A 13,297-nucleotide genomic window follows, 5' to 3' on the forward strand; every position below is an offset into this window, starting at 1 on the left:
AGAATTCTCAAAAACAAAAACACGCCATATTAAAAAACTAAATAGGCTTATCAAAAAGAAACAAAATAAATGCAAGGACAAGCAAATAAATGAAAAATGGATTTGCAACCTGTCTACACACACTAACAACAGCAGAACGCACTATACTCTCACGGGGACTAAACTATGCCATCACACCAAATAAAATCCCGAATGAAGAATTCATACTGGCTACGGAACTAGCATGCAACATGTTACAGGACCAAGGACAGAAAGCCGCATTAAGGAACGAAATAGCAGGCATCCTCACCTCAGCTAAACCGCCACCCAGAAACACAACTAAACAGGAAATGGAAGCCATCAGAACACTCACAAAGAACAGGAAAATAACAATACTACCGGCGGATAAAGGGAGGACCACGGTTATCATGGACACTAATCAATATGAAAAACAAATGAATGAAATGCTCACGGACCCAAACACATATGAAATACTCAAAAAGACCCGACAGAGGAAAAGAAAAAAAGACTAAAACTATTACTCAAACCGTTAATGGACGACAACAAAATCGATAAACAAACATACAACCACCTCATCCCCACAGCAGACATCACCCCCCTGATATACGGCACACCAAAAATTCATAAACCCGGAGCACCACTAAGACCCATAATAGACAGCATAGGGTCAGTTACAACCTTTCCAAGACACTGGCAGGCATAATTAAACCACTCCTCGGACTTACGGAATACCACTGCAAAAACTCAAAACAACTGGCGAAAGAACTAAAGGAAATCAAGATAAAAAAAGGATGAAATCTTTGTATCACATGACGTCATATCCCTCTTTACAAAAACACCGGTCACAAACACTCTCAACATAGTAGAAAACCGGTTAAAAGCAGACAGAACCCTGAAAAAACGTACAAAACTTACAGCACAGGACATAACAAAACTATTACATTTCATTTCCACGTCCACATATTTCCAATTCAGAGGTACAATTTACAGACAAAAAGAGGGATTTGCAATGGGGGACCCGCTATCTGCCACTCTGTGCAACTTTTTTATGGAGGATCTGGAAACCCAAGCGATAGAAACAGCACCGGATGACTGCAAACCTATCTTCTGGAAAAGATACGTTGATGACATTCTTGAAATAACCAAAACAGGTCACACACAACAACTCACGGATCATTTAAACTCCATAGACAAGACAGGCAACATCAAATTCACACACGAAGAGGAAACGGACAAGACAATAGCATTTCTGGACCTAAAAATACACCACACAGAAGAAGGTAATATCAGAATTACAACATACAGAAAACCTACACACACCGACCAATATCTTCTCTGGACATCTGAACATCCCATCGCACACAAAATGTCAGTAATCAGAACACTATACGACCGAGCACAGAACATCACGGAGGAGAAAGACAGACAGGAGGAGGAACAACACATCCAACAGGCATTAAAAAACTGCCAATATCCACCGTGGGCAATTCGAAAAGGAAAATTACAGACACAAAAAAAGGAAAAAAACAAACAAACAAGAAAAAACACAGAAAAAACAAACCGGGGATTTGTCACATTACCATACATAAAAGGAGTTACAGAATGCATCCAATGATCCATGAGGAAATACCACATCAACACCCCGGTCAAACCATACAAGAACCTCCGACAGCTGCTAGTTCACCCCAAAGACAAAATACAACTGGACAATAAATGCAATGTCATATATGAAATCCCTTGCCGCTCATGCAATAAAGTCTATATTGGTGAAACGGGCAGATGCTTCCACACTCGCAGGAAAGAACACCAAATAGAGTGTGAAAAAGAAACAACAAAAAGACTCACAAGATCTGAAAAAGAAAAAGCAAACCAAGAAAACTTAAAATCAGCCATTTCAGACCACTGCAAACGGCAAAATCATATAATGAATTGGGAAGAGGCCAGAGTCATTCGCGCTGAAGAGAATAGATACCAGCGTTGGATTTTGGATGCAGTGGAGATACGTAAGCGGGCGCAGAGGACGATGAACCGGGATGAGGGAGCGTACGCGCTGTCACACACCTGGAGCACAGTCCTGGGGCAGCGACCTGACAGCAGGAGGCGTGGACTACCTGTCAAATTGGGCGGGACGTTCACGCCTCCTTAGAGTAACATCAGCTGATAAGGCATGTCACCACTCGACATCTGGTGACTGTTTTGAAGAAGGCGGAAGTGTTCGCCGAAACTGTCAACAAACGAGGTAACATCCTAAAAAATACGTGTCTTAAGAAATGAACTTAAAGAGTAGCCAGAACCTTCTTGCTGTGAGGCCTGCATGTTTATTTTTACAGAAAATTTTAACTGATAAATAACACTGTATACAACTATTAACTCTTAATAGTTAACTCTTAACTCTTACTTGAAAGATGGTGAGTGTAAAATTAATTGTATTATTCAGAATGTCATGAGGATTTAATATCACCTGTTTATTCTCATTAACAGTGTAATTAATAATGATAATACTGAGTGTTATATTTAGTTTCTCTCCTCTGTTGTGTGTGATATTAAACCATCAGCAGCTGAAGCTGAACAGAGAACAGCAGAGAGACCATGAACTTTAATCAGAGAGAGAGAGAGACTGAATCTCCGATGGTTCTGTACTAGACTTATAGTGCACTACACCGGGGCAATAAACTTGTTTCTCCAGAGTCTACAGAGTGCATTTATATTTCACTATAGATTTATATTATTGTAGAATCAGAGAAGTAAACAATGATTATTCCATATAAATCCTACAAACATTCAGCCACTCGTTCTTGAGACAGCGTGCGAACAAGAGTTTCAGAAAAAAATGAAAAGAAAACCCGAAAACATACTGGTTTCACCTCTCAGTGTCGGAGGAATAAAAATGTCAGTGTAATTTATGATGATGTTCATTTGTCTAATTAGTTTTTCATCCCTCAAAAAAGAAGGACCACATATAAACAGTGCTGTAATTACATGCTGTAATTTCAACACCAGTCATCCAATCTGGATGCAAGTTTCCTCAAAATAAAACTGAAGGTCTGCACTTTGAGCTCATCTTCATTATTTAATTTCTTCAGCAGTATACTGTGGAGGACAACAACAACAGTTATAATAATTAAAAAAAAAAAAACAGCAATTATATGTAGCCATGTCAGGGCTGGATTTAGGGAGATCCTGGGATGAAGTTGAAAAAATAATAATAATAATAATGTTGAAACTCTACATTCCACACTATTCTTAATTTCCCAGAGGGAACCCTCCCAAAAGGGATCAATAAAGTTTTATCTAATCTAATCCCTCAAAATTTCATGCAACCAGAAAGAAAAGTTAAAAATAACAATGAATTGATCTTTGTAATGTTTTTCTGTTGCACTTTTTTTTTTACAGTAAAATTCGAGCCACGATGCCTGTTAAAAGCCTCGATATCTCAGAAACTAATGCAGATACAAGCCTGGAACTTAACACACTATTTATTGGGAACAGTAACTTGACTCTAAAATTATGAAGCAAATCTGAGACGATCAGTTGGGAACATATTTTTTTTCCATCTGATGATTACTCATTTTAATTAATTTCTAAAAAAAAAAAAATCAGAAACATTGCAGTCAGATTAAGTCCCATTTTGTGCTGCAGCTTCTCACATATGTCCATCTGACCCAAAGACTCTGTGACAAATCATCAGTGTGCAGTGAAAAGAAACAATCTTCCTCCTCAGGACACTGATGATGAACCTAAAACCTCTGCTTCAGTCTCACTATTACAGAATGTGTCTAACTGAGGAGCAGGTCATGTGACTCTCAGAGAGATGATCTTACTTCAGTGTCTCCAGTTTACAGTGAGGATTCTCCAGTCCAGCACAGAGACGCTTCACTCCTGAGTCTCCCAGATTATTCTTAGACAGACCCAGTTCTCTCAGGTGTGAGGGGTTTGATCTCAGAGCTGAACTCAGAGCAGCACAGCCTTCATCTGAGACACCACAACCACACAACCTGCAGAGACACAATGACACACACTTCATCAACAGATTTTCATCTTGGTGTAATAGTGGTTGTGAAGATGATGTCTCTCATGTTGGACTGTCTCTATTCTCTTCACCAATCACAAGCTATTATTAATAATGACTCAAACATTACCACTGTTACTGACATTAAGTTTACTCGAGGTGCTAATGATTCAGCAAAAAGTCAATAATTTAAAGGTTTAAGTGAAGAGTCAGTGTAGGGAGAATCGCGTGTGGGTGGAGCACAGAGGACGGCAGGACAGAGATCAGGTTTGTCTAATCGGCTTTATTGCCACACTTTTCAGGTTTGCAATAATGTTTCGAAAATAGCGAGAGAGACACACACACACACACACAGCGTCTCGTCCGGGGCTGAGCTCCTCTGCTCTCGCTCTCCCTCCTTAAATAGGGCGGTTTACTGGGGAGAACACACAAAACACAGGTTAATGACACTCAGGTGAAGCGATTCTGCCACTTACCTTCCCCAACTCCGCCCTCCTGTCACAGACCGGTGCTTGACCACGCCCCCGCTGCCACATACCCCCACCGCCCGACTCAGGCCGGGCGCCCGTCCGGCCCGCAGCCGACTCCCCCCCCCCTTGACGGGAGAGGAAGTCCGCCACGACCATCTGCGCCCCCGGCCTGTGGACCACCTTGAAGTTGAAAGGTTGGAGCGCCAGATACCAACGGGTGATCCGCGCGTTGGCATCCTTCATGCGGTGGAGCCACTGGAGGGGCGCGTGGTCCGAACAGAGGGTGAAAGAGCGCCCCAGCAGGTAGTACCGGAGGGCGAGGACCGCCCACTTGATGGCCAGGCACTCCTTCTCGATAGTGCTGTAGCGCCCCTCACGCACTGACAGCTTCCGGCTGATGTACAATACTGGGCGGTCCTCTCCCCCCACCTGCTGGGACAAAACGGCCCCCAGCCCTCTGTCCGACGCGTCCGTCTGCAACAAAAAGGGGAGAGAGAAGTCAGGGGAGTGCAAAAGTGGCCCCCCACACAGTGCAGCCTTTACCTCAGAGAAAGCCCGCTGGCACTGCTCCGTCCACTGGACCGGATCTGGCGCCCCCTTTTTAGTGAGGTCAGTCAGCGGGCTGGTGACGTCCGAATAATTAGGTATAAACCTACGATAATAGCCAGCCAGCCCCAGGAACTGTCTCACCCCCTTTTTGGTCTTGGGTCTCGGGCAGGCCGCAATCGCTGCTGTCTTATTAATTTGGGGACGCACCTGCCCGTTACCCAAGTGGAAGCCCAGATACCGTACTTCCACCCGCCCAATCGCACACTTCTTCGGGTTGGCAGTGAGCCCCGCCCGCCTCAGCAACCTAAGGACGGCCCTCAGGTGTTGCAGGTGCCGCTGCCAGTCATTACTATAAATGATGATGTCGTCTAAGTAAGCGGCCGCATAGGTGGCGTGGGGCCGGAGGATCCGGTCCATCAGCCGCTGAAACGTAGCGGGCGCCCCAAACAGCCCAAACGGAAGTGTGACGAACTGGTGTAAGCCGAACGGTGTGGAAAAGGCCGTTTTTTCCCGGGATAATGGAGTCAAGGGGATCTGCCAATATCCCTTCGTCAAATCCAGTGTCGAGTAAAAGCGAGCCGTGCCTAGTCGATCGAGCAGCCCATCAATACGAGGCATTGGGTACGCGTCGAATTTAGACACCGCATTGACTTTTCTATAGTCCACACAGAACCGGACCGAGCCGTCGGCCTTGGGAACCAAGACCACCGGCCTGCTCCAGTCACTGTGGGACTCCTCGACGATGCCCATTTCGAGCATGGCCTGAAGTTCTTCCCGAACCACCTTTTTTTTGTGTTCGGGTAATCTATAAGGGCGGCTACGCACTACCACCCCCGGGGGCGTCTCTATGTGGTGTTCTATGAGGTTGGTACGTCCGGGCCGGGGCGAGAACACATCCGAAAACTCGGCCTGCAACTGGGCGACCTCCGTGAGTTGGGTCGGGGAGAGGTGGTCTCCACAGGGGACCGGAGAGGTGCGAGATGCCAATGACCCTTTTTGGATCTCCGGCCCCAGCTCCGCCTTCTCCGGAACTACCGACACCAACGCCACGGGGACCTCCTCATTCCAGAGCTTCAGCAGATTGAGGTGGAAGATCTGTAGCGCCCCCTCCCTGTCCGTTCGCCTAACCTCATAGTCGACGTCCCCGACTCGCCGTGTGACCTCGAAGGGCCCTTGCCACTTGGCGATTAATTTGGAGCTCGACGTGGGCAACAGGACGAGTACCTTATCTCCCGGAGTGAACTCTCTAAGGCGCGTGCCCTTGTTGTACAGGCGGGTTTGCCGTTCCTGGGCCTGCCGCAAATTCTCCTGAGTTAAGTGGGTGAGCGTGTGGAGTTTTGCGCGCAGATCCATAACGTATTGAATTTCATTTTTGCTCTGCGAAGGTCCCTCCTCCCAATTTTCCCGCAGTACATCTAAGATGCCGCGCGGCTTACGCCCATACAGTAATTCAAATGGGGAGAACCCCGTGGAGGCTTGGGGGACCTCTCGCACTGCAAACAACAAGGGTTCGAGCCACTTATCCCAGTTACGTGCGTCCTCACTTACGAATTTTTTGATAATATTCTTGAGGGTGCGGTTGAACCGTTCGACTAAACCGTCCGTTTGTGGGTGATACACGCTGGTGCGGATCGGCTTAATACCCAGTAGCCCATACAGTTCGGCCAGTGTTCGTGACATAAACGAGGATCAGTCAGAATCTCTTTCGGGATTCCGACCCGGGAGATGACGTGGAAGAGGGCCTCTGCAATACTACGTGCGGAGATATTGCGAAGAGGCACCGCTTCCGGGTATCGCGTTGCATAGTCCACCAGAACCAATATAAAGCGGTACCCTCGTGTTGACCGATCTAATGGCCCGACGAGATCCATCCCAATTCGTTCAAACGGGGTCTCGATTAATGGTAGGGGGCGCAAGGGCGCTTTTGGAATGGCCGCTGGATTTACTAACTGGCATTCGCGGCACGCCGTACACCACTTACGGACGTCGCCGCGAATCCCCGGCCAATAGAATCGGGCCATTATCCGGGCGAGTGTTTTATCCTGCCCGAGGTGTCCCGCCATGGGATTAAAGTGAGCCGCCTGGAATACCAATTCCCGGCGGCTCTTTGGAATTAACAACTGGGTGACACGCTCCTTCGTCTGAGTGTCCTGCGTCACTCGGTATAACCTATCCTTTAAAATGGAAAAATAGGGGAAGGTCGGGGTGGCTTTCGGCTGGAGCGTTTGACCATCGATTACTCTCACTTGGTCAAACGCGTGTCGCAGAGTTTCGTCTCGCGATTGTTCCAGTGGGAAATCCGCGAGGGATTCCCCAATAGAAAGAGGAGGAGCCGGGGGCTCCTCACTCTGTCGCGGAGATGACGTAGACGGCTCTGCGACCGCAGCTCCAGCCAAAACGACACCGGGACCCCCCCCGGCTAACCGGCAGGACCCACTCTTTACTAGGTGTACCATCAACCCCCGGAATCCCGGCCAATCAGTCCCCAAGATTAAAGAGTGGGTAAGGCGAGGATTAACCGCCGCCTTCACTATAGATTTGTCCCCTCTGAAATGTATGTGGACCGACACCAACGGGTAGCAGTGAACATCCCCGTGCACACACAACACCTTCACCCCTTGTGCTCCCCCCAATGCCTCGTCTTGCACCAGGCTTTGGCGGATCGAGGTCTGGTTGCAACCCGAATCCACCAACGCCTGATAGGTCGCCCCTTGTACACTTACCGGTATGCGATATGCTCCGGCCTGATCGAGGGCAGCCTCTGGCGCGTCGGGGATCCGCACCACCGCCCCCACCTCCATCGCGGCACACTGTTGCTGCAGGTGGCCCGGTTCCCCGCAGCGCCAGCAAACCGGCCCGGGCCTCCCCTCTGCAGCTGTGGATTGAGGGTCACTCACCTGAGGGGGGGGAGAGACAGACACAGAAGGGAGAAACGGGAGGGCATCACGGGTGCGGCGGGCCGGCTGGGGTGGGGCCGGCCCCCGCCTCCGTGGTGGGGGAATGGGGCGAGGACGGGACACGGGAGGAGGGGGAAGAGAGAGAGAGAGAGAAGAGGAGAGAGAAGATGACATCCGTTGTCCTGCCGCCGGGACAGCCGCCAGATGATCCTCCGCCAGTCCTACGGCCTGATCCAGCGACGCCGGGCGGTGGCACTGGACCCACTCCGCAGTTCCGGTGGGTAGGCGGGCGATGAACTGCTCCAGCGCCACCTGGTCGATGATCCCCTCGGCGTCGCGATCTTCGGCCCTCAGCCACCGCCAGCAGGCGTCCCGGAGCTGCTGGCCGAACGCGAACGGGCTGCCGACTTCCTCCATTCGCAGCGCGCGGAAGCGCTGGCGCTGCTGCTCCGGCGTGCACCCCACGCGCTGGAGGACGGCCCGGCGAAGGTCGGCGTAGGCCAGCCGGTGGTCGGCGGGGAGCTGTAGTGCGGCTAACTGCGCCTCTCCCATCAGGAGGGGGAGGAGGCGCGCCGCGCGCTGTTCCATCGGCCACCCCAAGGCTTCGGCGACCTGTTCGAACAACGCGATGAACGCCTCGGGGTCGTCCTGCGGGCCCATCTTAGTCAAGGTGATGGGAGATGGGCCCGCGGCCGAGGCGCTGGTGGACCCCGCCGACGCGAGGAGGCGCCGGAACGCCTCACGGTCTTCCTGTTGAGCCAGCACCAGGGCTTCGAAGAGGCGCTCCTGCTCCTTCCGGAGTGTGACGAGCGCCTGGTGCTGGCTCTGCTGAGCCGTGGCGAGGGCGTGGACCAAGTCCGCGAACGGGGAGGATTCCATGGGGCTGCAGGACAGGTGCTCCACAGTCCCGGGTTTCGGCACCACTGTAGGGAGAATCGCGTGTGGGTGGAGCACAGAGGACGGCAGGACAGAGATCAGGTTTGTCTAATCGGCTTTATTGCCACACTTTTCAGGTTTGCAATAATGTTTCGAAAATAGCGAGAGAGACACACACACACACACACAGCGTCTCGTCCGGGGCTGAGCTCCTCTGCTCTCGCTCTCCCTCCTTAAATAGGGCGGTTTACTGGGGAGAACACACAAAACACAGGTTAATGACACTCAGGTGAAGCGATTCTGCCACTTACCTTCCCCAACTCCACCCTCCTGTCACAGACCGGTGCTTGACCACGCCCCCGCTGCCAAAGTCAGGTTTTGTAGAATTTATCTCTGCTTGACTGGATTTTTAATGCAAACATATTTAATTGTAAAGACATTTTAATTATTTCTTTAAAGTAACAGTGATTCTGAGGTGAAATGATCACTTCATGACTAATATATTTGTTCTGCATGTTTTACATCCATCCATCAATCCATCCATCCATTATCTGTAGCTGCTTATCCTGTACAGGGTCACACACAAGCTGGAGCCTATCCCAGCTGACTATGGGTGAGAGGTGGGGTTCACCCTGGACAAGTCACCAGATCATCGCAGGGCTGACACACTCAGTACATTTACATGCACATCCAAATCGAGCTGCTGTTGGTAATCGAGCAAAGGGTCCCAGCAGGGGTGCCAGAGAAATCCAATCCTACATGCACTAAGGAAATCGAGCTATTGTGTGAGGTACATTGTGCACCCGAGCCACAGGTGGTGCTACACGCCCCATCATGTTGGTACACTTCCGGTTGTCGTCATGAAGAAGAGCTATTCAAAAGCAGTGTTGCCAGATTGGGTGGTTTCCTGCCTAATTGGGCAGTTTAAAGTACATTTTGGTGGGTTTGGAACATATTTTGGGCGAGTATCTGGCAATATTGTTCAAGAGTATAAACAAAGTTATCAGTTCCGTGTTCACAAGAAGAGTGTTTGTAGTTTGTATGTACGAACAGAAGTGTTCCTAATAAAATGGGCACTGAGTTGAAGTTGATCTGAAGTGTCATGCCGACCGAGGCTGTTTTTTGTTTTTTTTTCGACCGAGGCTGTCGTGTTTCCCGCTTGTGGTCTCGTCACTGGTCACTTCCGGAAGGGGCAGTGCTGGACTACGTAGCTCGATAGGGTTTACATGCACTAAATAGCTCGGCAAAAATCGCATAATCTAGGTCGTGTAGCTCGGTTACGAGAAATCAAGTTCGGTTCAATTTCAGCCTAGCTAAGGTGTTTCCATGCCATTTAGAACTTCGATTTCAGTTGAGCAACGGCAGAAATTCGATTTTCTCTATGTGCATGTAAACGCACTGAGTGACAAACAACCATTCACACTCACATTCAAACCTACGGTCAATTTAGAGACACCAATTATCCAAAGCTGCATGTCTTTGGACTGTGGGGGAAACCGGAGCACCCGGAGGAAACCCACAGAGACACAGGGGAGAACATGTAAACTCCACATAGAAAGGCCCTCGCCAGCCGCTGCGTTCGAACCCAGAACCTTCTTGCTGTGAGGCCTGCATGTTTATTTTTACAGAAAATTTTAATTGATAAATAACACTGTATACAACTATTAACTCTTAATAGTTAATAGTTAACTCTTAACTATTAATTCTTACTTGAAAGATGGTGAGTGTAAAATTAATTGTATTATTCAGAATGTCATGAGGATTTAATATCACCTGTTTATTCTCATTAACAGTGTAATTAATAATGATAATACTGAGTGTTATATTTAGTTTCTCTCCTCTGTTGTGTGTGATATTAAACCATCAGCAGCTGAAGCTGAACAGAGAACAGCAGAGAGACCATGAACTTTAATCAGAGAGAGAGAGAGAGACTGAATCTCCGATGGTTCTGTACTAGACTTATAGTGCACTACACAGGGGCAATAAACTTGTTTCTCCAGAGTCTAGAGTGCATTTATAGAACACTATAGATTTATATTATTGTAGAATCAGAGAAGTAAACAATGATTATTCCATATAAATCCTACAAACATTCAGCCACTCGTTCTTGAGACAGCGTGCGAACAAGAGTTTCAGAAAAAAATGAAAAGAAAACCCGAAAACATACTGGTTTCACCTCTCAGTGTCGGAGGAATAAAAATGTCAGTGTAATTTATGATGATGTTCATTTGTCTAATTAGTTTGTCATCCCTCAAAAAAGAAGGACCACATATAAACAGTGCTGTAATTACATGCTGTAATTTCAACACCAGTCATCCAATCTGGATGCAAGTTTCCTCAAAATAAAACTGAAGGTCTGCACTTTGAGCTCATCTTCATTATTTAATTTCTTCAGCAGTATACTGTGGAGGACAACAACAACAGTTATAATAATAATAAAAAAAAAAACAGCAATTATATGTAGCCACGTCAGGGCTGGATTTAGGGAGGTCCTGGGATGAAGTTGAAAAAAAAAATTAATAATAAATGTTGAAACTCTACATTCCACACTATTCTTAATTTCCCTGAGGGAACCCTCCCAAAAGGGATCAATAAAGTTTTATCTAATCTAATCTAATCTAATCTAATCTAATCTAATCTAATCTAATCTAATCTAATCTAATCTAATCCCTCAAAATTTCATGCAACCAGAAAGAAAAGTTAAAAATAACAATGAATTGATCTTTGTAATGTTTTTCTGTTGCACTTTTTTTTTTACAGTAAAATTTGAGCCACGCTGCCTGTTAAAAGCCTCGATATCTCAGAAACTAATGCAGATACAAGCCTGGAACTTAACACACTATTTATTGGGAACAGTAACTTGACTCCAAAATTATGAAGCAAATCTGAGACGATCAGTTGGGAACATATTTTTTTCCATCTGATGATTACTCATTTTAATTAATTTCTAAAAAAAAAAATCAGAAACATTGCAGTTGGATTAAGTCCCGTTTTGTGCTGCAGCTTCTCACATACGTCCATCTGACCCAAAGACTCTGGGACAAATCATCAGTGTGCAGTGAAAAGAAACAATCTTCCTCCTCAGGACACTGATGATGAACCTAAAACCTCTGCTTCAGTCTCACTATTAGAGAATGTGTCTAACTGAGGAGCAGGTCATGTGACTCTCAGAGAGATGATCTTACCCCAGTGTCTCCAGTTTACAGTGAGGATTCTCCAGTACAGCACAGAGACGCTTCACTCCTGAGTCTCCAAGTTTATTCTTAGACAGATCCAGTTCTCTCAGGTGTGAGGGGTTTGATCTCAGAGCTGATCTCAGAGCAGCACAGCCTTCATCTGAGACACCACAACGCCACAACCTGCAGAGACACAATGACACACACTTCATCAACAGATTTTCATCTTGGTGTAACAGTGGTTGTGAAGATGATGTCTCTCATGTTGGACTGTCTCTATTCTCTTCACCAATCACAAGCTATTATTAATAATGACTCAAACATTACCACTGTTACTGACATTGTTTACTCGAGGTCCAAATGATTCAGCAAAAAGTCAATAATTTAAAGGTTTAAGTGAAGAGTCAGGTTTTGTAGAAATTATCTCTGCGTGACTGGATTTTTAATGATCACATATTTAATTGTAAAGACACTTAATTATTTCTTTAAATTAACAGTGATTCTGAGGAGAAATGATCACTTCATGACAAATATATTTGTTCTGCATGTGTTACTTTTACAGAAAATTTTAATTGATAAACAACACTGTATACAACTATTAACTGCTGCTTTAGTGAGTTATTGTGACTCTCAGAGAGATGATCTTACTTCAGTGTCTCCACTTTACAGTGAGGATTCTCCAGTACAGCACAGAGACGCTTCACTCCTGAGTCTTCTAGTTTATTCCCAGACAGATCCAGTGTCTTCACAGTCAGATGAAGTTCTCTCAGACTGAAGGTTTCGGAGTTGAGCACTGAGATCAGAGCTTCAGCGCTTCTCCCTTTAATTGTATCACAACTGATCCTGAAGGAAATAAAAGAATACATAATAAACTCACACAAATGATCAAACAGGTCCTCAAATCTTTCACTGCACCATTTCATTTTCATAAATGACAAAAGTACAAACTCCGAGTCGACAATACACTGAAATGCTGTAACAGTAATTCACAGTTCGAGCTGTTCGGATTTGAGTTTTCTGCTGCACACGTCATCACTGACACATGGGATAAACACGCAACATCAAATCTGATCACCAAATCGGGAAATAAGAGTCTGATCTAAAATATTTACAAGAGGAGAAAGGAAAAGAGTTTCAAAAGTCAGGTTTAGATGAAGCAGGCAGAGTTCGAGGCAGAGTCATATTTATCTGAACAGATCAGACATTTGATTTGTTCTCTAATTAGTGAGCGACTGAAATTATCACAGCCCAGTGCTGAAGGAGTTTTATGGAGATACTCATGATGAGCTACTTGGCTAACACACACAGAGAGAGAGAGAG

General features: G+C 46.6%; 1 protein-coding gene across 30 annotated transcripts in view; it reads right to left on the bottom strand.

The window, feature by feature from the left end:
* LOC132891954 (protein NLRC5-like) overlaps positions 1-13,297 on the bottom strand; it is an 888,139-nt gene that overhangs the window by 25,030 nt on the left and 849,812 nt on the right. For 25 of the 30 annotated variants that reach the window (XR_009655388.1, XM_060930219.1, XM_060930146.1 and 22 more), the window contains 3 exons: positions 12,626-12,820; positions 11,987-12,160; positions 3,822-3,995 (listed from right to left, as the gene is read on the bottom strand). The exons of 2 other annotated variants lie outside the window; for them this stretch is intronic. Coding sequence is in view for 27 of the 28 variants with exons in the window: in XM_060930219.1 (XP_060786202.1) it covers positions 3,822-3,995; positions 11,987-12,160; positions 12,626-12,820 (543 nt within the window). In the remaining variant the exon portion in view is untranslated. Of the gene's footprint in view, positions 1-3,821; positions 3,996-7,877; positions 9,052-11,986; positions 12,161-12,625; positions 12,821-13,297 lie in introns of those variants that run through there. 3 more of the 30 variants (XM_060930323.1, XM_060930275.1, XM_060930293.1) reach the window with 2 other exon arrangements.

Source organism: Neoarius graeffei, chromosome 1 (assembly GCF_027579695.1).
Source record: "Neoarius graeffei isolate fNeoGra1 chromosome 1, fNeoGra1.pri, whole genome shotgun sequence".
Classification (NCBI taxonomy): Eukaryota; Metazoa; Chordata; class Actinopteri; order Siluriformes; family Ariidae; genus Neoarius; species Neoarius graeffei.